Source organism: Pelodiscus sinensis, chromosome 11, assembly GCF_049634645.1.
Source record: "Pelodiscus sinensis isolate JC-2024 chromosome 11, ASM4963464v1, whole genome shotgun sequence".
Classification (NCBI taxonomy): Eukaryota; Metazoa; Chordata; order Testudines; family Trionychidae; genus Pelodiscus; species Pelodiscus sinensis.
The window spans coordinates 34,911,271-34,934,332 of NC_134721.1; the positions used below are offsets into that span (position 1 = coordinate 34,911,271).

At 53.2% G+C, this 23,062-nt stretch overlaps 2 protein-coding genes across 3 annotated transcripts in view; both read left to right on the forward strand.

Annotated features, from left to right (window-relative positions):
- Positions 1-1,123: 1,123 nt before the first annotated feature.
- LOC102461765 (solute carrier family 22 member 6-B) lies at positions 1,124-12,527 on the forward strand. The gene is made up of 10 exons (XM_075939164.1): positions 1,124-1,606; positions 3,810-3,913; positions 4,193-4,347; positions 4,737-4,905; positions 5,212-5,335; positions 5,577-5,695; positions 6,644-6,861; positions 7,305-7,413; positions 8,049-8,252; positions 8,674-12,527. Exons 1-10 carry the CDS (start codon positions 1,235-1,237, stop codon positions 8,744-8,746), a joined length of 1,647 nt encoding a protein of 548 aa, XP_075795279.1. The 5' UTR covers positions 1,124-1,234; the 3' UTR covers positions 8,747-12,527.
- Positions 12,528-17,529: 5,002 nt separating this feature from the next.
- Positions 17,530-23,062, forward strand: part of ATG2A (autophagy related 2A) — a 40,379-nt gene continuing 34,846 nt past the window's right edge. For both annotated transcript variants that reach the window (XM_075939165.1, XM_075939166.1), the window contains exons 1-2: positions 17,530-17,857; positions 22,736-22,898. In XM_075939165.1, the coding sequence (XP_075795280.1) occupies positions 17,687-17,857; positions 22,736-22,898 (334 nt within the window). In that variant the 5' untranslated portion in view covers positions 17,530-17,686. The remainder of the gene's footprint in view (positions 17,858-22,735; positions 22,899-23,062) is intronic.

The following is a 23,062-nucleotide window of genomic DNA, read 5'->3' on the forward strand; positions in this document are numbered from 1 at the left end:
AATGAGTATCCATGTGAACATGTGTGTGTGTAACCGCCACTAGGCAGATTTGAACCTGGGATCTCTGGAGCTTAGTGTAGGATCCTGTACCCTTTGAGCTAAAAGCTTAGGCTGTAGAGCTCCCTTGTTCTTATCTGTTGCTATAAGTGGTCTAAGTGCCACTACATGGGACAGTGAACCACACTAGGTATGTGGGTTACATGTGCACACACACATTTAGGTGTATACATTATGTGCATGTGCATTTGTGTCTGTGCGTGTGTGCAGGCACGTGACTCTGTGCGCACACATTTCTGTGCTGTGACCCCTTTGGACCGAAGCGACTAGCCGAGGCTTTGGGGTGTGGTACGTTGGTCCAGCTGAGAGGGGAAGTTGCCACTGGAGTCGGGTCTATGGACGTGTCTCGTTCGTTCACTCAGAATGTACCAAGCCCTGTTTTCCTGAGCCCAGAGGAATCACAGGAAGAGGAAACAGTGTCCGTGTTCCTGGGTCGAAGCTTCACTCAGCCCTGCCTGGGGCCTCTCTGTAGGATTCTCCTAGGGCAGCACTGGGCTTCCAGATGGCTGCTTGCTCTACATCAGGTCTCCATCCTCATGGTCTCTCTGGTTCTGCCTGGGCTTATCTCAGTTGCATATACTACCCCCTGCCTCCAGCCAGACAGCACTCGGAGGCCGTCGCTTTGTCCACCTGCTGTGAGAGAGGGGTGGCAGCCGCCACAAGGCCTTGTTCTCCTTTACTGTCTCTCACAGCATCCATCAATTTTAATGATATTCTAACCCGCTCCTGGCCGCAGCGGCTGGGCATGCACATGGGGGACTCAGCTCTCCCTGCTCTCTGGGAGGGACCTGGCTTTTACACGACTCCCAGGAGCCCCTCACTGGGTGTCCTTCCTGGGTCACAGCCTTAAGTCCATGACTAACAACTACCCCAGCTCCACCATTGGCCAATTCAGCCTCTGTCAGTGTTGCGTCGCATTTCTTGACCTGGCCACTTGCCGCCCAGTACTTTAGTAGATGAGTAATGCTTCTGAGATGTAAGTCTTCTGCTGGACCTTGTTCCCTTGCTCACTTCCTCCAAGTCCTCAGCTTCCCACCTGACTCTGCTTTGAATGCTGGTCAAAGATTTACTTGGTCCGAAGGCCAGGCTACCATAGGGCAGAGCAGATAGATTGATTGCTGTATGTGCCAGGGGCTCTGGAAAAGCAGACTACCCAGGTAGTCAGGAAGGTTTCCCCATGGCCTCCACGGCCTCTGGAGTCCATCTGGAGAAGGAGCAAGGCATGGGCTTCTTCCAAACCCTCCTTGTCACCCTGGTCTCCCTCCCACTCCTCATGGCAGCCTCTCATAACTTCCTGCAGAACTTCACAGCTGCTGTTCCCAGGCACTGGTGCCACATCCCAGCGGGAGCCAATGACACTACGGAGGTGACTGGAGATCTGCTGAAGTTCTACGTTCCTATGGACAGCAACCAGGAGCCAGAGAGGTGCTTGCAGTTCAGCACCCCACAGTGGCAGCTCCTGGCCCCCAATAGCACCAACACCACTGAGTCCTGCCTGGATGGCTGGGCATATGACAAGAGCATCTTCAGCTCTACCATCATCACTGAGGTACAGAGGGAAGTGTGAGGGATTGTTCCAGGGGAGCGGGCACTTGGATCTGTGGCAACATCATGGGCTGGTTATCTCTCCTTCCACCTACCCACCCATCTGTGTCCCCATCCACCCCCCTCTCACGCACCCCTCCCTCTCGGGTTTGTGCTGTCACCCATAGTGTCTGAGACTGTTTCATGCATCAGACTGGCACAACAAGGTGCCTACTAGACTACATGGTGTGTCTGTCTCTCCTTTCTCTTGGGGACATACAAGCCATGCTTGATATAGGGGACTGTTAGATCAGTTTGGTGGCAAAGCTTTGTCTAACAAGCTCAAACTGTGGCTTAGCTTCATGTCCTGGAAATCCTCCACTCTGCTTAAGGCACTTGGCTGGCCATGCCTTATATTGATGACAGATAGCTTGGGCTTTGTGGTTGCTGTGTCCCTGTAGAGCTACTTGGAGGAGATGTCTCTGCTGTAGCTATGATCTGATCCATGGCTGATCCATCATTTGGACCAAGGCTGTGACCTGGCAGGGCTTGGAGCAAAGGGTGGGTGCTCACAGACTGGTGGTCCAGGGACCTCAGCTCTGTCCTGACATACTAGAAGGAGCCCTTGCATTGACTGCACAGTCAGTGCCAGCCAGGGGGTGACATGGAGTAGCGTGTCCAAGCCAACTGGAGGTGGGAGGAGCTAGCATGGAGGCTGCCTTGTTGGCCAAGCACCATGGTGACCTGCAATGCCCCTTCACAGATTTCATCACCTGAGCAATCACCCATGTGGTTAAGTAGTTGGCTGGAGACCTTGAAGGAGTGCCCAGCTTCTCTGGGGAGTCACGTGGGGGGGGGGGTTTCTGTAGGGGCTGCATTTCCCATGGGGTGCATGCTGATTGTGCTGATTCAGAGAGAAGGGAGGGAGTGACTCAGCACCTGAATTGGTGCTGGCCCGCAGAGAGACTTTGTGTCCAGGAACTCGGTGAGGGGGCACTCCCCCCTCGCAGGCAGTGCTGACTCCAGTACCCCAGCACAGTGCTAGGAGGAATTGTGCTGCAGGGAACAGGGGGGCGGAGGAGCAGCTCTAACAGGGCAGCCCCTAGTCTCAGTCCCTGTCTATAGGGTAGACACTGGCCAATCACCACACAAAGGGTGGGAGCTTGGTATCCTGCCCCAAAACATGGCATCTCTACCTTGGTATCACCCCTCCTGGCGCTGCCCATGGGCTTGTACCTCTGTGTCTGTCCTGCCAGCCCAGAGGGGCCTGCTGTGGCAGAAATTCGGCCTGAGCCTCCCTCTAAGAGCTGGGATAATGGATGGCAGATCTAGTGTTTTCCTTGGCATGGATCTGGTGCCAGTTTATTCTCCTCTTCACTCATCTGGAACATGTTGTGCTGCCAGCTGCCCTGTGCCCAGCTGGGTTACACAGTAACCTGCTTGGAAAAAACTATGACCCCCTTTTTCCAGGCCCCACCTGTCATTCCAGACCCCAGAGCTGGGGGGGATCCTGTTCTGGAATCTCTGCATCAGGTCCTGGCCAAAAGAAAGGGGATAAGGGCTTTGTCAGGCAGCAGTGGGTGGTACAAAGGAGTGACGTGGAATCAGCAAGGCATAGATGGGACAGAGGGCACTTGAAGGATATGGGTGTGGCAGGCTTGGGCCCAAGATGTGGGGGTCACAGGGCTCAAGCAGTCATGGGAGCGGCTGGTGGGGATGGACAGCAGTGGGCCTCTGGGATGGCACAGGTGGGCTCTGAACGGGCCTAGCTGGGTACAGGTGAGCTCAGATGGCACAGTACCAAATTGGGTAGGGACACGACAGGCACTCAGAGCCCATCTGTGTCTTTGGCTGGCACAGGAGGGTGCTGGGGGTTTGGTGATCAGAGCTGTGCTCAGATGGGGCTTAGGTGGGATGGGTTTGGCTCAGCTGGGCACGGTGCAGTTGGGGTCCCTTACAGGCACAGGCATGGGCACAGACTGATGTGTGAGGCTCAGCTGCACATATGCCTCTCGCAGTAGGGCCCTGGCTCCAGATGCTGCCAGGGGACAGATACTAGCTGGGACTCACGTAGCTCAGGTGGGCGCAGGAGACATAGGTGTGGTTCCTGACCCTCTGTGCCAGCTGTGCCGCTGGAGCCCAGCTGATTATGCATTCAGCCTTAGCCCAGCAGTGCAGGGTGCCGTGGGGCACCCTGGGTTCACACCCCTCTCTCCAATCTTCCCTAGTGGCATCTGGTCTGTGCCCGACATGCCCTCAAAGATTTTGCCCAGTCCATCTACATGGCAGGGGTGCTGCTGGGAGCACTGGTCTATGGAGGCCTGGCAGACAGGTGAGTAAAACAATATTCCCCTCTCCCTGCCCTCCTCAATTACCCCACAGGCCCATCTAGCTTTGCATCCTCCCTCCATCAGCCCCATGGCCTGGGCCCATCCAGCGTGATATCCCCCGCAACCACCCGATGGACCCATCCACCCTGGTATCTCCCCTCTTCCCCAGGATCAGACCACTGAGCCCATCCACCCGGGTATTCCCCCCATCCAGCATCAGCCCCCTGGGCCCATCCAGCCTAGTATCCCCCCTTTCTCTGGTGTTGTTTCCCCTCTGGCAGGCTGGGGCGCCGGACACTGCTGCTCTGGTCCCTGCTGCAGGTGGGTGTGATGGGCACCAGCGCCGCCTTCGCCCCCAACCTGGCAGCCTACTGCACCTTCCGCTTCTTCAGCGGCATGGGCACCTCTGGCTTCACCCTCAATGGCATCAGCCTGAGTGAGTGGGGGGGGGGGGGGGGGCAGGCACGGAGGGCTGAGTGTGAGATTGGGGGCAGAGTGATTGTGTGCAAGGGGGGGTATTTATGAGGCCTAGGGCTCTGGAGGTGTGGGCAGCGGGCAGGGGAGCTGTGATGGGGGCTGTGGGGATTTTGGCAGGCTGTGTTGGAGGAGGAATGTGAGGGAGGTTGTGTGGGGAGGCCAGTGTGTACGGGGCCTTGGTGGTACAGGGGACTCATGGGGCAGGCTCTATGTGCTGGTGCATGGGGGGCAGCTCTCCCCCCACTGTCCCACCCAGAGCAGAGGGTGGGGGTTGAGCCCCACTCTCCAAGGTTGGGCAGGCAGGTGAGGTTGGAGGATGCCATGTCTCACCCTATCCATTGTCCCCAGCCATGGAGTGGATCCCAACCCAGTTCCGGGCCATGGTGGCTGCCATCCTCTCCTGCAGCCTGACTCTGGGCCAAATGTTCCTGGCTGGACTGGCATACGCCATCCGTGACTGGCGCCAGCTCCAGCTGGCATCCTCCGTGCCCTTCTTCCTCTTCTTCTTCTACAGCTGGTAGGTGCCCTTGGGCCCAAAGGGCAGGGGCACCACACATCCACAGGCAGCCATGGATCCAGGCTGGGGTGACATTATAGGCTCAGGCCCTGTGTCTGGGAACCCAGAGGGGGCTCACGCTGCATGGCAGCGATAGCCTGTTGCCTGGCACAAAGGAGGCCCTGCAGCCCTGTTCCCCTGACACACCAACTACCAGGGAAGCACGGAATCCCAGCTCCATTGCCCTGGCGATGTGGGTGCCCAGTCTTCAGCAGGCACCAGGTCCTCTGGTCTCTCTAAGCCGTGGTCCAATCCTCCCGTGCCCAGGTGGATCCCAGAGTCTGCACGCTGGCTCATCGTCAACCGCAGGCTTGAGATAGCACTGAGGAACCTGCGGCGGGTAGCCTGGATCAACGGCAAGAAGCTGGATGGGGAGGGCATCTCTCTGGAGGTGAGGTGCACAGGTACCCCGAGGGGTTTAGTGGCTAGAGAAGAGGGAACTGGAAGTCAAAACTCCTGGATTTTATCTCTGTCTGTGAGAGGGGAGTAGGGTCTCATGATTGGAGATGGGGAGGGGGATAGGTGCCAGGTCCAAAGGTTCTCTCTCCCTGGCTCTGCCCATCTTCCCCTCTGTAGAAGAGGGAGTGATTTCTCCACCCTGCTCTTAGGTCACAACTTCTCTCCCTCCCCAGGCACTGAGGCTGGAGATGCAGCAGGAGGAAGAGAGCTCGGGGCCCTCCCGGCGCTCTGCCCTGGAGCTGTTCCGGACCGTGCCCATGCGTGTGGTCACCTGCTGCCTCATGCTGGTCTGGTAAGGAGCTCCCCTTGCCCCCATCAGTACCCCCCAGGCTAATAATACTAGTGCCTTAAACTAACTAGGGAGGGTGGTGGCACCACTGTCCCCTGTTGAGTGAAGTTCCCCTCGAGCTCAAGCACCAGGGGGCAAGACTTTGGGGCAGCTGTGTGTCAGATCCTCTATACTGCTGATTGAAGTGGGGGATTCCCCTGGTCTCAAATGGCAGGAAGAGAGGCTTAGGGGCAAAGAAAGGGCAGGGGGTGTGGCTTAGGGGCAGCCAGGTGTCAGAAATCATGGTAAAAATGGCTAGTCAAGGAGGAGAGCTTCCCCTGGGGATCAGATATTTAGGAGGACCTGAGTTCTAGTCCCCATTCTGCTTAACCCCCTAGAGGATTCCATGGTCAGTATGGGAACAGGGTGTTTATCATCACAACTCTGATTTAAGCTAAGAGAAGGTATGAGGGAGTCTCAGCTTTGCTGAGTGGCCCCTAGTGGCTGGGTTAGTCACAGAGTGGGAAGTTTCTTCAGTTAGGAGAGAAAACCCTAGATGCATAGGCAAAGGAAGGGGTGCAGGGAGGGCCGAACAGGGATGTGGCAGCACCCCATTTAGCAATCAAAATGTTGGTAGGGGCACAGAGGGAGCAGTGCACCTACTAGGTGCTACCATGAGGCGCTTGTGTCTAGAAGCAAATGTGGGTGACACCAAAACCCTGTGGGGTCCTGCCATGTGAACAGGAAGGTCTCCACCACATCCCCACAGCACAACTGGAGACAGAAACAAACAGAAACTGGAAGGGAAAACTAGACAGACCAGAGGAGAGGGAAAGACCAGCATGAAGGGAAGACAGACTAATGAGGGAGGGAGAGACAGGCAGGCAGGCAGGCAGGAATGGGGCAGGGAGACAGCCAGATTTTCTCCATCTGTGAACCCCTCCCCCTAGTTCTCTTCCTTCCACCTGGCAGGTTCGCCAATAGCTTCTCTTTCTACCACCTGGCCCTGGACCTGCAGCGCTTCACGGGCATCAGCATCTTCCTGGTGCAGCTGATCTTTGGGGCTGTGGACATACCCTTCCGCATGCTGGTGGCTGTGGCCACCAACCGCCTGGGGCGCCGGCTCACACTGGCCACCTGCCTGTCCCTGGGGGGACTCTTCATCCTAGCCAGCATCCCAGTGTCACAGGGTGAGGTCAGAGCCTTCTGCCAAGATGGCATAGCCTTCCCTGCTGCCTTGGGCTTCACCAGCGCGGAGCTCCACACAGATCAGACCCTAGGCCTGGCCAGCCCGAAGCCCCCACCCCCTGGTATCCCATTCTCCCCGCTGTGCAGGAAATTGAGCTAGTGGTGGGGTGGAAAGTGTGGTGAGCTGGGGTGGCTTTCGGGAAGGGAGGGAGGTTCAGCCAGTAACCAAGATTCTAGCCCTACAAGTGGCTCGGGGGATTGGTAAGTGACCAGTGCCCCATCCATGCAGCCCTAGCAGGCTGTTTCTGGGCTGCCTATCGCCTAATGCTGCATCTCGGAGTTAGTGACAGACACCCCAGAGCAAAAGAGGCTACAACGCATGGATGGGGGGGGTGGCTCTTCTCAGCCTGATGCTTTCTGGATCCTCCTCCCCTCGCTGCCCTAGACATGGAGGTGCTGCTGCTCACCCTGACTGTCCTGGGAAAAGGGCTTTTCTCCTCCTGCTCCAGCTGCTCCTACCTGTACACCGCGGAGCTCTACCCCACCATCATCAGGTGAGTGGCGCCATCTGCTGGACTGCATCAGTAGGGGCAGCACTGTCAGAAGCAAAGGGAGAGGGGCTGGCAGCCAGGCCTCCTGGGTTCTAGTGACCGGCGATGGTCAATCTAATACCCCACTTGTGGGGAGGTGTTGATGCCCTGAGGCCCAGCCTGAGTCCATTGCTCAGGTCCAAGATGTTCCTCCCTGGGATTCCCCCCTCATTCAGCTACACATTCCAGTCCCTCCTCCGCTGGGACACGGCTGAGCTCCCCTCATCTGCGCCCTCTGGACACAGTGGGGCAGATCATGTGGAGCATCCCCATTTGGCTGGGACACTCCTGTTTTCAGTTTCCCCCTCCTGAAGTCCCAAGCGGCTGTTTCAGAGGCCCATTGGGGGAGCCCCTGCAGCTGTGGCGGGGGTGAATCTTGATGGAGGGAGGGGATCAGTGAGGTATTCATCCATCCAGTGAGGAGATGGAGCTGAGAACTGATGGATCTGGAGTGGGAATTAATGAATTGACTGCAAGGGATTATGCAAATAATCAATTGCATATTTATAAATATGCAAACCAGGCCATATTCTCATGTGTATAAAATGCACAGCCTTCATGGGATTGCTTACTTCTCGGTGGCCTCCTTATCTCCACAGGCAGACAGGGCTGGGGGTCACTAACATGATGGCTCGGCTGGGAGCAGTGGCAGCCCCCATGGTGCAGATGACCCAGGCCTTTGTTTCCTTTCTGCCCCATGTCCTGTTTGGGGCAGTGCCCATCACAGCTGGCATCCTGGTCAATTGCTTACCAGAGACCTTGGGGGTTCCACTAGCTGACACGATGGTGCAGGTAGAGGAGAGGTGGGTACACTGGGCACTGTGTGAGGACGGGGGGCTGGGCATAGGGTGGACTATGTGGATCTCAGCATGACTGTATGTGTGCAAACATGAATGTGTGTGTGTGTGTGTGTACAGACAGAAGTGTGTGAATGTGTGCTAGATGGATGTAGAGTGTGGGTGGATAGAGGGATGTGTATGGGGATGGACGGATGGACAGATAGAGAGCTGTGGCATTTGTGATGGCTAGGGATGTGCTGGCATGGGGATGGATGGATGGATAGCTAGCCTAGGTGTATATGGGGATGGATGGATAGAAGGACTGCTGTGTAAAGCTTTTAAAACGCCTAGGATGAAAGAACAAAGTGTCATTAATTATTAATTGTTCTTTTTAACGATCCAGCTGTTAGGTGCTTTTGTTCTTCTCTTCTCTCTTTGTTTTTAGAGCAAGAAAGAAAAAGAGCAAGAAAGAAGAACTGAAGAAAGAAGCCAGAGAAACCAAGAAAACCAAATTCTAAACAGAGGCACTGGGCTGGGACTCTGGAGACCTGAGTTCAAATCCTGCCTCCCTCTGTGACCTGGGCTTGTGTCTCTTCATTGCTCAGCACTCAATTACCCCATTTGTAAAGTGGGCTAAAGATGAGTCCCTGCCCTGTGGAGGTTATGGGGATAAATCTGTTGAGAGGCTTAGATACTAGCCCCATAACAGAGATAGAGTCAGACAACCAGCTCTTTATCACACATGCAAATTTTTGAAAGGGTCCCTTTTATCTGGGATTCTCCAGCTTGGATTTTTAGTTCTTTGGTGTTCATTTGTCACAGGATTAGGATGGAAGACATTTCTTCTCACTCAGATTACTTAAATTCTTAGGGTGCATCTACACTGCACACATAGGTCAAAATGCTATGCAATTTGAACTACACAAATTGGCTGTGTCTAGACTGGCCAGTTTTTCCGGAAAATCAGCTGCTTTTCCGGAAAAACTTGCCAGCTGTCTACACTGGCTGCTTGAATTTCCGCAAAAGCACTGACTTCCTATTGTAAGAAATCAGTGCTTCTTGTGGAAATACTATGCTGCTCCCATTCAGGCAAAAGTCCCTTTTATGCAAAGCTTTTGCACAAAAGGGCCAGTATAGACAGCTCAGATTTGTTTTCCGCACAAAAGCCCCAATCGTGAAAATGGCAATCGGGGCTTTTTTGCGGAAAAGCGCGTCTAGATTGGCCATGGATGCTTTTCCACAAAAGCACTTTTTGCGGAAAAGCATCCGTGCCAATCTAGACGCTCTGTTCCGAAAATGCTTTTAACGGAAAACTTTTTCGTTAAAAGCATTTCCGGAAAATCATGCCAATCTAGACGCAGCCATTGTGTATCTTATTTTTATCTAATTTCAAAATGATGTGCTATTCTGAAACGTCCCTTGACCCTTACGGAATGAGGGTTACAGGGACGCTGGAATAGCATGCCCATTATTTCAAAATCTATTTTGAAATAATGGGCGTGTTTAAAGACGTGGAATAGCTATACTTCCGGTATCCTGAAATAGCGCTGCTGTCCAGACGTAGTCTTAGAGAGCTGCGGTGTATAACTCTTTCCGGCAGGAGTCCAATACAACCATGGAACTGACCCACATGCAGTGCTTTTCACAATTGATTTGCATCAGGGATCAGAGAATACAGGGGCAGAATTGGTAGACTGGACTCTGAATCAAATTGCTTTGCACAAGTTAATGTGATGGTATTTTATTCTGTCTAGTTAACCTTCCTCCATATCCATTAGCTGAACAGAAAGTCCCCTTTGCAAGGAAGGGTTTTGCATGGAAAGCCTTTTATGTGACCTCTGTTGTAAAGCATCTATTTCATATTGCCGTCCATCTGCCATAGCTGGTGTCAGAACCTTGTAAATTGGTTTCCTATCAGAGAAGAAGTAAGAGAGATGCATTAAGTGGATATTTTCTTAATGTAGCTTGTTTATCTGCTGCATTATATGCACCGGTCTTAGAGCAGAGGTGGACACAAACAGCACGACAGACAATCCATTCTTTCTGTAAACTCCACCCAAACATCCATCCCCAGTTCCCAGAGAGCTAGTTTGCCCCCCCACAATTGACGTGAATTAAAAAGCAAAGAGTGAATTCTATTGCTGAAGCACATCTGAAAAGAATTTTGGTGAATCACAAAACCAAAAACAATATAGTGTAGCCTCAAAGACTGAAAGCTGGAGAAAAAATTACTTGTGAGGCTATGTGTGACAGCGCCATCTGGTGACACTCCCCCTGCCACACAATATCAATCCACTGGAACCCATGCTGAGGAATCAATAGGATGCTCTTCTTCCTGAATTAATACTGAGAACAGTGGTTCAGAACTGGAGTTAGTACGGCCCTTATGCAGCATGTTTGCTATGTGAAGCAGACAGCTGGGACAGCCACCTACTAACACCCTGGGGTCACAAACTGGTCCAGTCCTGGTTTCTGAACAGGCACTGGTTTGTTGTGTTGGGCTTCAACTGCTGGATCCACACATACTGCTCAGCCCCCGGTGTCTGGGCAGTGACTGATCCCTGTCCCTATGCTGAGCCTCCCAATGATATACCCCAGGCCTGACACACTTCTTGAGCAGTGAGATCTCAACTGCCGAGAGATCCTGGAGCAGTGCCCCAGGCTGCTTATATATATCCCCCTTGGAGTCTACCTAGCTGTGGGATCCTTCGTTTTCCTAGTTGAGCATTCAGCGATAATTCAGCAGTAAAGCAAGGAAGCGTGGACTTAGCAAAGGAATTTTGTATGTAGTCTCTGTGTGCACTTGCACACAAAGCAGGGCTCATCCCCTCCTGCTGGGGGCAGCAGGGACACAGGTGCACACATGCACTTTCTTCTCGGATAGTAGAGTTACAGATCTATGGAAAACACTGAACTCTTGCACCTCCATCCCCTCTTTCTCACCTCAGGCCCACTCCCAGGGCCTGAGTTTAGCCCCAGCTCTTTGTGGAGGCAAGTGCTCCTTTTGGGCTTTTTGTCTGTGCCACGCCGTGGCTGGGAGAAGCACAGTCTCTGCTCCTCTGGATCAGATGCAGCTGTGAGTTCAGGCTTCTGGGAAGAATGATTCCCCTTGGCCCTGCTGTTAGCTACCCCACTGCTTCCACGAAAGACAGCCATTCAGTGCTGATGCCCTTTGATTGCTGGGTCACAGCTCACACTCTCACAACAGGTGTGTGTGTTCAGAAGTTAGCATTGATATTTGGGATTTGCATTTCAGCTAAGCCTAGGAGCCCCACTCATGGGCCAGGGCTCCAAGGTGCTAGGTGCTGTACATTAGTATTTCGTTGCTGCTGGAGGCCAAGCTGTACACCTGATAAGAAAGGACAATATCATATTACTGACTCTGATTTTCCTAAGCAGCAGCAAGTTGCACCACAGAGTTTCCTCAGCCTGCTGCATCAAATTGACCTTATTTTAGTGGAAACTGGGCTCATTTGGTTTTCCAAATTACCCCATAATCCAGACAGTGCTCCCCAGGCGAATGTCCTATCCCCTAAGACACTCAGAACCCATCCCCACTTCCCTGCCTTCAGCGGGTCCCTTATCCTGCTTTCCAAATGCAGGAGCCAGATCCATCCCTGGGGTGGCCAGTGTTGGCTGAGACCTAGGACAGGCTTGATTGTTCCTTTCTGGCCACTGATTTTGTGAGCCCGCAGAGTTGCTTGTTGGTGGTAGACAGATCGTAAGATTATTATGGTTAGAAAATAAAATTATGATTGTTATTTGTTCTCTGCACTGAAGTAGAGCTAGGTGTGGCAACTGCAGATCAGCTCCCAATTGTGCTAGGAGTTGTACAAACACAGAACAAGTACAGGCAAGGAATTGTCTCACCACAGCCAAAGCTGCTGCCCTCCGTGGATTCTCCATGATCTTGCTTTTTTGTGTGGAAGATTTGGGTTGTGGGGTTTTGGCAACTGCCAGGAGAATTTGAGGACATTATAAGATGCCATAGCATTTAGGGATGTAATGGTTTAACTGATTAACCAGTTAATTGGTAAGCATTGCCTTATTGGCATGCTTACCAGGATAACTGGTTCACCGGCTTCTGGCCTGGTTGGAGCAGCCCTCCACCTGTGTGGGTGCTCCAGCCTAGCTGGGCCCTCCACACCGCGCCATAGAAGGTGCTCCAGCCCATCAGGGCCCACTGCACTGCAGGTGGGGAACTGCTACAGTGCCCTCCTGCCCATGGCATGGTGGGCAGTTAACCAGTTAAACTTATAATTTAACCATATAACAATTTACATGAGAGTTTACATCCTTAACAGCATCCCATCCATGTGTCATACTGCTTTCTGGGGGTTGTCATGATGTTGTTATACTCGATGCTGTAGCAGCATAAGGACACCAGTATGCAATGCTGTGCCACAGCGGGGGCACTCTGCATGTGCTGCCAGGATGGTATTTCCAAAACACTGCGGCTATGTCTAGACTGCCCAGTTTTTCCGGAAAATCAGCTGCTTTTCCGGAAAAACTTGCCAGCTGTCTACACTGGCCCCTTGAATTTCCGCAAAAGCACTGACTTCCTACTGTAAGAAATCAGTGCTTCTTGCGGAAATACTATGCTGCTCCCGTTCAGGCAAAAGGGCCAGTGCAGACAGCTCAGATTTGTTTTCCGCAAAAAAGCCCCGATCGCCATTTTCGCGATAGGGGCTTTTTTGCGGAAAAGCACATCTAGATTGGCACGGACGCTTTTCTGCAAAAAGTGTTTTTGCGGAAAAGCGTCCGTGCCAATCTAGATGCTTTTTTACAAAAATGCTTTTAACGGAAAACTTTTCCGTTAAAAGCATTTCTGGAAAATCATGCCAGTCTAGACACAGCCTTGCCAGGAAGGGATTTTGGTGCAATTGGGTGGTGTTTTGACAATAGCTCACTGAGTTTTATCCAGGCTAGTTGGTGACATTTTCCTGGGTGCAATAACATTGTAACAACACAATGCAGCACTATGACATCACAACACAGCTAATCATGTGATCTCAGCACGTGACCCAGTGATATCACAATACAGCGCTATGACACCACGAGGAAGCACACTACAATCACAACACAGCTAGCATGATGCTATCACAGTATCACACAATGACATCATAATACAGTTCTAGAAAACCACAAAGCAATGTAATTACATGACAATGCTGTACTGTGATATCAAAATACAGTGCTACGATATCACATTGTAACATAGTGACATTATAATGCAGCATGATTCTAGTTGTGGTTCCTTAACGTTAGTATGATAGTGCCAGCCAAGGACCAGACAAGAATGGGACCCCATTGGCAGCTGCCTGAAGAAATTGAAGAGACTATAAGATGCCACAGCATCTGGGGATGTAAAGGTTTAACTTGTTAACCAGTAAGCATTGCCTTACTGGCATGCTTACCGGGGTAACCAGTTAACTGGTGCTTGGCCCAGTTGGAGCAATCTCACACCTGTACAGGTGCTGCAGCCTGGTAGGGCCACAGCAGCACCCTCCTCTTCCCCGGCGTCCATGTCACAGTGTGGCAGACCCTGCCTGACCTACACAGTCCCCTGTCCATGGTGTTGGTGTGCTGCTTCACGTGCACAAACATAGACTCTGCCCCTAAAAGATTACAATCTCAGATCAGACAAACACAGGCAGGGGAAGGGGTATCCTACACACGCAGAAAAATCTATATGATGGCAGCAAATAGCATGTTGTTTTAATGATTTGGGGGGGTTAATTTAGGAGGGAAGAGGCTAAATGGGAAGAAAGGTATAGAAAAGGATGGTGAGGTATAGGGCAGGAAGAAGAGGTAAGAGACAAGCTTAGCATGAAGCAAAATGAAGAGATGGGACAAACAGCCAGTAAGCACATGGCAGAGAAAATCAAATAAAAATGTAGGCAGTTCTCTGGCTGGCCAAAGATCTTTGTTCTGGTTGTGGAATTTTTGGTAGGTTTAGTTTCAATTTCACAGAGTGTAAGTCTAAAAAGACCTTTAGAGCATCTAGTTTGACCTCTTCTGTATCACAGGCCAGAGAATTTCACACATCTACCCCTATATTAAAGGACAACTTGAATGCAGAACTTTTCAAAATAGACCCAGAGACAGCAGCTGGAATACTGGAACCACTTTTCAGAACAGTTTGGACAGAAGCCTGTGTACCGGAGGATTGGACTAAAGGGGTGATTATCAAGATCCCAAAGAAGGGCACACTCAGCGATTGTAACAACTGGCGCGGAATTACCCTTCTGTCAATACCCAGCAAGATCCTCGCTAAAATCATCATAGGTAGAATATCAACAGCAGTTAATGAAACGCTGAGGAAGGAGCAGGCAGGTTTTAGAAAAGGTAGGTGTTGTATAGAACAGATCTTTGCTCTGCGTAACATCACAGAACAGAGTGCAGAATGGCAACAACAACTTCACGTGAACTTTGTAGACTTTGAAAAGGCTTTCGATAGTGTGGACAGAGACAGATTATGGCAGATTTTGAGGGCCTATGGAATACCATATAATACAGGCAGTCCCCGGGTTACGTACAAGATAGGGACTGTAGGTTTGTTCTTAAGTAGAATCTGTATGTAAGTCGGAACTGGCGTCCAGATTCAGCCGCTGCTGAAACTGACCGCCAGTTCTGACTTACATACAGATTCAACTTAAGAACCCCAAGCTTCCCCAAGTCAGCTGCTGCTGAAACTGATGAGCGCTGATTCCAGGAAGCCTGGGGCAGAGCAACTCTGCCTCGGGCTTCCTGTAGTCAGCGCTGGTCAGTTTCAGCAGCGGCTGACTTGGGGACGCCTGGGGCAGAGCAGCTGGGGTGCTGCTGGGTTGCTCCAGTAGCACCGCTCCTCGGCGCTACTGGACCAACCCAGCAGCACCCCAGCTGCTCTGCCCCAGGCGTCCTGATTCAGCCACTGCTGAAACTGACCAGCAACGGCTGAATCAGGACCTGGGGCAGAGCAGCTGGGGTGCTGCTGGGTTGGTCCAGTAGTGCCCAGAGCGGGTGCTGCAGGACCAATCCGCAGTGCCCCAGCTGCTCTGCTCCAGAGTCCAAAACAAAAGCCTGGTCTGCTGGGGGGGGGGGCACATTATCCGCGCCCCCCCCCAGCAGACCAGGGACACGGGGAGCAGAGCAGCAGCGACAGTGGGGTGCCGCGCCTCTGAGGCTTTGCTCTGGCAAAGTCTCAGAGGTGCGGGACTCCCCCCCCCCCCGCTGCTGCGGCTTCAGTCCCGGTGCCTGTGGTTTGCTGGGGACCGTCCCCAGCAGACCACAGGCACCGGGACTCAAGCGGCAGCAGCGGCGGTTCCCCGCGCTTCTGAGGCTTTGCTCTGGCAAAGCCTCAGAAGCACGGGAACCCGCCCGGTGCCCCTGGTCTGCTGGAGACGGTCTCCAGCAGACCAGGGGCACCGGAGCAGCTTACGAACGGGGCTTTCTCACCCCGGAGCTCGCAGGTAGCAATCCGCTACCTCGACCTCCGGGGCGAGAAAGCCCCGTTCGTAAGTGCGGATCCGACATAAGTCGGATCCGCGTAAGTCGGGGACTGCCTGTATGGTGAAGCTCATTAGGAGCTTCTACAAAAATTATAACTGTTGTGTTGGAGGAAGCGATATATGGTTTGAAGTCAAGACCGGAGTTCGTCAAGGTTGCGTAATGTCGCCACTGCTCTTCAATCTTGTTATTGACTGGGTGATGCGACGTACGACTGAGGAGGAGCATACCGGCATTAGATGGACGCTTTTCTCTACACTTGAAGATCTGGATTTTGCCAATGACTTGGCACTTCTTTCTCACACTCATCGGCATATGCAAGATAAAACAGATAAATGAAATAAATATAGCTCACAAGTTGGCCTTAAGATAACCCAGAAGAAGTCAGAAGTCATGACTCTGAACACTATAACACAAAACCCCATCAAGATCAATAACAATGATCTTCCCTTTACTGATAGATTTGTATATTTGGGTAGTATCATCACCCCAGATGGTGGAAGTAAGCAAGACATTCAGAATAGACTGAGTAAAGCACGAAATGCCTTTATCAGTATGAATAACATCTGGAAATCCTCAAAGTACAGCGTGCGCACTAAGCTGAAACTATACAACAGCTGTGTTCTTCCAGTGCTTCTCTATGGAGCAGAATGTTGGCGCATGATACAACGAGACCTTACTAAATTGTCTGCATTCCATACCAAGAATCTTAGAAGAATAATCAGGATATTTTGGCCAAATAAAATTTCCAACGAAGACCTACTGTCTCAGTGTAAACAAGAAGACATGGCCACTATAATTATGAAAAGACGCTGGCGATGGATAGGTCATGTGTTACGAAGAGAAGATGGATCTATTACGAAAATTGCACTCCACTGGAAACCAGATGGGAAAAGAAAGAGAGGAAGACCAAAAACAACCTGGCGCCGAACGGTAGAACAAGAATTAAAAGACCATCATCACACTTGGGGAACAATAGGCGCTTTGGCCTGCGACCGACAGAAGTGGAAGGACTTTGTTGCTGCCCTATGCGCCATTGGCGTAACGGGCAGTAAGTAAGTAAGTACCCCTATATTAAGCTCAACTATTTTAGTGAACATCACAGCTAAAGCATGTCAGTCCTCAGGAGACCGAACTGTGCTACAGGCATGCCATGGCTGGGTTCCATTATGGCATTACAGGGAGCTGAAATGACATGACCAGGCAAAACGATGCCATTAAATTGTACTGAGAGGACAACAAGTGTTCATGCATCTCAGTATGTCCAGGCCAAAGTTTAACTGAACCTTTCCCATCCCTCGCCATTATATCCCCAGCCCAGTAACTAAACTTCATGCTAAGGACTCTGCAAGACCCATGTTCAAGTTTAGTCTCTGCTATTTATTTGCATGTGACCGTGAGCAAGTCACTTAGTCTCTACCTCAGTTCCCTGTCTGTAAAATGGGGCTGGGGGAACTATTTCACTCCATCTTGATTCTCTATGACACCGCCCAGGGTTGGAGACTTCCTGACACTGGCCGCTTTCCGCATGCGCTGTGGGGAAGGGAGGGTAGCACCTCATTGGCATTAGGCGTGTCTCTTTCTGGCTCGGCGCATGAGCGGTAAAGGAAGGGTCGGGACCTATTTAGCGCCCAGAGCGTCCATTTGTAGCTCCGGTCATGCACGGTTCGAATCCCTTTACGGCTTAAAAAAAAAAAAAAAGTGCGCACGCGCAATTTTGGTCTCCGGGATCTATTTTACACCAGCCTGGGTCACTTTGTGGCGCTTCCCCGCGGAGCCAATCAGAACAGAGCGAGAGGGGGACGGGCCACATTCTCCTAGCCAATCAGTGCGGGACCTTCCCGCCCTGCCAGCGGGCCGGTGCTGGGGGAAAACAAGCCGGCCGGGGGGAGGGGGGCAGAGTGAAGTTGAAGCGGGGAGGGCGCCCCGGGCCGGGCAGAGCCGCCCCAGGCCCCGTGCGGCGCCCAGCCATGTCCCGCTGGTTCTTCCCCTGGTCCAGCTCCATCAAGAAGCGGGCCTGCCGCTACCTGCTGCAGCACTACCTGGGCCACTACCTGGAGGAGCGGCTGAGCCTGGAGCAGCTCAGCCTGGACCTGTACCAGGGCGCCGGCGCGCTGCGGGACATCCACCTCGACATCTGGGTGAGGGGCGGGCGCTGCGGGGCAGGGATCGGGGCCGGGGCGCTGCGGGGCACCCAGCCCCTGACATCTGGGTGAGGAGCTGGGGGGCTGCGGGGCAGGGATCGGGGCCGGGGCGCTGCGGGGCAGGGATCGGGGCCGGGGCGCTGCGGGGCACCCAGCCCCTGACATCTGGGTGAGGAGCTGGGGGGCTGCGGGGCAGGGATCGGGGCCGGGGCGCTGCGGGGCAGGGATCGGGGCCGGGGCGCTGCGGGGCACCCAGCCCCTGACATCTGGGTGAGGAGCTGGGGGGCTGCGGGGCATCCATCTCGACAGTGGCAGGGGGCTGGGGCCACAGGAGGGGAGGGAGGCGCTGTGGGGGGAGGGCTGGGGGATGTGACCTAGGCGAGATGTAAGGGACTGAGACAAGGACCAGGAAGTGAGCTCAGTTCTGGAGGCCTTGCATGCTCTGGGACATTCACCTCGACATGGGGCTGGCTGGGTTTGGTCCCAGGGGAACTGGGGGACATTGACTTCAATGTATGGGAGAGGCTCTGGGAGCGACTGGAGGGGCTGGAATCTGTACCTGAGGTCCATGACGCTGTGGGCCATCCACCCCAATCTCTGGCTACAGAGCCGGGAGAAGGGTAGGGTGAGCCAAAAGGGAAATAGGATGAGAGAGAGGAGGCTGGCGGGCGGGGAGAGGGGGCTGGAATCTGTGCTGAGGCACTGGGGGTGACATGATGGAGGTCAAGCCTAGATCTGTTGTTGTGACCCAAAGGGGAAGAACCAGGGATGTGGGGTCATATCCTTTGATCCATAGGGTTGAAGGTCTGGGAAGGGGCATGGGGAAAAGAAGCAAGGACCTAGAGGGGCATCTGCCCCTCAAGATATGTAGGTAAGGGACATAGGGCAGCATGGCTCTGTGGGCGAGAAGGGGATGGGGCAATAACCAGATGTATGCTGGGCCAGAAAGCATAGTGTTGGCTGGGAAGAGATGGTGGGTGCACTTAGTGACTGATCTCACCAGGAAATATTAGCTTGTGTGCTTCTGTCTCCCACCTGCCCAGGCAGTACTCCTTGCTTGGGGTCATGTCTGAAATATCCAGCTTGTGGGGCAGTAACTGCACTGGGTGTGTGTGGGGAGGAGGTGGGCTTAAAAAACTCTGGGGAAATGGCCTTATGGAGCATGTGGGGGGGCAATACTGGGTGAATTCTTAATCTCCCACCCTGTGATTTTGGACTGGGTCCATAGGATACTGATGCTGGTATATTTCAATGGCCTGTTCCTTGTGGATTTCATTTGTGGGAGCCTCTCTGACTAGACTTCCTGCTTAATAGGGCTGGACAGGCAGATGCCTTCTCCTAGTCCACTATTCTGGCACCCGCCCCTATCTAGGCTGGAATGGAGCTAATTCTAGGTGTTGCACCCCCACTCCCATAGGGGACAACTCTGTAGTGTTACCCCTCATGGGCCGTGTGTGCTTGGATTTGGGCCACCAACTTAGCCCATCCTTCCGTTTCGTCCCATGGTTTATACTAGCAGCAGTGCCGTGCCCTTTCTCCACATCCCTTGGAGCCTTTACTTCTGCCCACCTTGGGGTGGGGGAGGGGCCGCTGTAGCTGCTGGGTTAATAACCCTGCTGTCATCCTGGGTGGAGTGCATTGGGGAAGTGGGGTGTGTCACCAGGTCCCAAATAATAATCCTGCATTGTGGTGTGGTGAGTGTCGGGACATGGCTTCTAATGCCCTGCATCTCTGTGAAGGGAATGGGGGACAAGGAAGCTGCATGGGGTTTGGGGTGTGTGACGGCGAGTCGGGGTTCCCCCTGATCCTGTAGCAGCAAGAACAGACTCCGCCAGCTAGTGGAATAGAGAGGGTTTGTTGCTGCTCCAGGATACAGCCCAGCATAGATGTGATATGGTTACCGGAGTCAGAGCCAGGATGCCTCAGACCCTTTGGGTTAGGGGGTCCATCGCCCCCCTAGACCCTCAGCTTAGGCTGTTTCATTCATGTTTCCCAGCCAGCAATTGCCTTGCTCCCAGACCCTGCCCCCCAAACCAGGTGTCTCTCCCCCGGGGAAAGAGCCTTGTTATCTGGTCAGGCTGGGCCTAGGTGTTTTGGCTAATACCCATGTGGGTGAGTCAGTGGGAATCACACATCACAGCGCAGGGGGACGCCGGGTTACAGAGCAGACAGCACCCCCACTACGTCACAGGGTGTGTTGCTCTTGGGGAGAGTAAAAAGGGTGGGGGTTGTAGGGAGACTCACAGTGGAACCACTCATTGAGGCTCTGGCTTGGAGTGGAGAAGAGCATAGTGGGCTGAGGGATGGGGGTAGCTGCTTGCAGGCATGTGGGGGGAAGAGGAAGGACAGCGAGGGGAGGTGTTGTCTCTGAGTGGGAAACTGAAGCACGGGAGCTTTATCTCCTGAGGGTGCACAGTGAGTTAGCAGGAGAGCTGAGATAAAACCCAGGACTCTTGGCTTCCAGCCGCCTGCTTTAACTGCTAAGCCTGACTCCCAGCCTCTTCACTCTAGCCCACTAGATCTCTGCATATTCTCTGCTTTGGCCCAACCCCGCCTTAGTTTCCTTGCCAGGCCTAGGGGTGGCAGTGGGGAATGTTGATCATAATTCTGGTCCCAGTGAATCCCACCCCTTGCACTGAGGCAGTTGTTGTACCTGCTGAGAAACAGGGCTGCTGCCCTTCACGAGTAGGTTATAATTAGCAGCTGTGGTCACTGTACACCTGTTAGGGTGATGTTCCTCTGGCATTTTGGGACTGTCCGGTGTGTCCCCACCATGACCACTGTGCCCCCCCACTTGCCCTCCCCTTCCCTCATGTCTCAATCACCCTCCCTATTCTTGGCTTTCCAGGAAGCTGTTCTAGTGGGCACAGTGTAGCCTGGACTGGCTGCCTCTGGATTGGCTGCCTTGTATGGCTCCTGTCCAGCTGTGTGTGACACATGGTAGCAGTAGGGTCTAATGGTTGGAACGCAGGACACCAGGGTTCTAGTCCCAGCTCTGAACTGACCTGTGGCAAGTCATGTCTCCCTGAGCCTCAGGTTTCCCTCCCGTTCTTTGTCTGTTTCTATTGGAAGCTCATCAGGTTGGGGACTGGTCATAACTGCCCATGTGGCGCCTGGTGCAATTAGGGGCCCCTGATCTTGGCCTGGGGGTTTGTGTGGCTCCCAGCCCATTGGGAGCCTCTGATTTGGGGAGGTCTGTACAGTGCCAGGGGACCCTGATTTTGTTTTGTCCAATAGAGACCTTGATGGGGGGGAGAGGGGCAATTCTTGTACAGCCTCTGGACTCATGAAGGGCCCTCCGATCTGAGTCAGGACCCCAAGCGTAATGGTCAGAATAATGCAATAGCCTGAATACTTAGCATTTCTATGAGGCCTACAAACTAGCTAATTGGAAACCCTGTCTGTACAGCCTGCTACTTCCTTTGCTGAAATGGTTTTGCAACCAGGTCACCTGACCTCCCCAGCCCTTGTCACTGGAGTTGATTTTAGAACAATCCAAGTCATCTGGCATCAGAGGGAGGATCTTCAGATAACTGTGCAGCCTGCAAGGATCAGCTGGCCCTGGATGACATGCAGCCAGCTCTGGAGAGGGGCACTATAGGGGCAGGAAGTGCAACCTGCCTGAAGTGCCCAGGGAATTCCTAACCAGCCCTGCCAGAATGTGGACAGGCCAGTTGGATTCACACACTTAACCAATCACCACTGAGGATAACAAAAGGTCCTGAAGCGGAATCTGGCTGTGCCAGGCCCTGGGAAGTTGTGAGCTGCCTCTGCTTGAGGAGTGGGGAATGCAGTGCTGAGTCAGCTCTCTCTTCCTGGGAAAAGGGTAGCAGACTGCAAGCCAGGACTCCTGGGTGTTATCCCTGGCTGTGGGAGAAGCGTTTAGTGGCTCCAGTAAGGGTGGGGGAAGTCAGGACTCCTGGGTTTTATTCCTAACTGCGTGACATCCCATGCTCTCTGCCTCAGCTTGCCTCCCCATAGACTGTTAGATAGTAAAGTTGCTTTTAATACTTGTAATGCTTAATCCCTTGGTCCTTCATTGGGGAAGGTGGAAAGGGCTGGAGCCCTAGGGCATGGCTTGGTGGTCTTAGCAACAAGTTGCAAATCCCTTGGGTCAGAGATGCCGCCAGTTTGAATTAGGGATGTTAAATATCGGTTAATTGAATAGTCAAGTAACCTCATGCATTCTTTTCGGTTAGTCGACTATTCTCGAGTCCCCAGGGGTGGGGCACTGGCCTCGTTCCCAAGGAGACCCCTGATACGCTGCACTGCTGTCTCTGTGTCAGAAGCAGCAGCGCAGGATGCCAGGTGGGAGCTGGTCCGCAAGGGGAGCCAGTTTAAAAACCAGCTCCCCTCACGGACCGGATGCCTGATGCCCTGTGCTGCTGCCTCTGATAAAGAGACAGCAGCACAGGGTGGCAGCAGCCCCTCTAAGGGGGGGTCTGAGCTCACTGAGCCAGGCTGCCTACCCACCCAGCTTTTAATACATTTTAAATGCAGAGCAGGGGTAGGTCCTGGACCTATCGCAAGCCAGGACTGAGCTGGGCTGCTCGCCAGCCTGCTAAAAAATTTGCGGGCGGGGGAGGGAAATGCATGTAGTTTTTAGCACTAACTTGTGAGCTTTTGCTCATTGGTTACCTGATTACACTATTACATCCCTAGTTTGAATCCTGACAGTCAGTTTGGTGTGTGAAGGTTCTCTCTCTTTGTCCTTGGTCAAATAACTTTGTGCAAGGAATAGCTGCTGGCTTCCGCCCCCACCCCGGAGGTAGCTGAGTCTCAGCGCTGGGTGAGGGATCCCTATATAAACAACCCCCTTGTCCCAGCCCAGAGGTGGCTGCATCTCTCTTTAAATGTGCCTCCTTCTCCCTGCAGTCTGTGAATGAGCTCCTGGAGTCAGTGAACGCCCCACTGGAGATTGTGGATGGCTTCATCAATAGCATCGCGGTCGCCATTCCCTGGTCGGCGCTGGTGACAGAGAACTGCACCGTGGAGGTGACAGGGCTGCAGGTCACGTGCCGGCCCAAGTACCGAAGTGGTGAGAGCTGAGCCAGAATGGTCTTGCAGGGCTGTACCCTCGGTGCAGGGAAGGGAAGGGCTGCTCCCAGCCTCTCCCTGGTGTAGGGGCATGGCCAAGGCAGGCTGCACTCTGGCTAGTCCCTGCTCCTCCTGCTCATAACTGATGTTGCTTCTTTAGCTCCT

What these genes read in the sequence shown, in the direction of transcription:
- LOC102461765 (XM_075939164.1), top strand. Translation starts at nt 1,235, where the DNA reads ATGGCCTCCACGGCCTCTGGAGTCCATCTGGAGAAGGAGCAAGGCATG. An exon ending in CTCTTCTTCTTCTACAGCTG is followed by an intron (nt 4,906 to 5,211) that starts GTAGGTGCCCTT and finishes TCCCGTGCCCAG; the next exon opens with GTGGATCCCAGAGTCTGCAC. An exon ending in ATGGTGCAGGTAGAGGAGAG is followed by an intron (nt 8,253 to 8,673) that starts GTGGGTACACTG and finishes CTTTGTTTTTAG; the next exon opens with AGCAAGAAAGAAAAAGAGCA.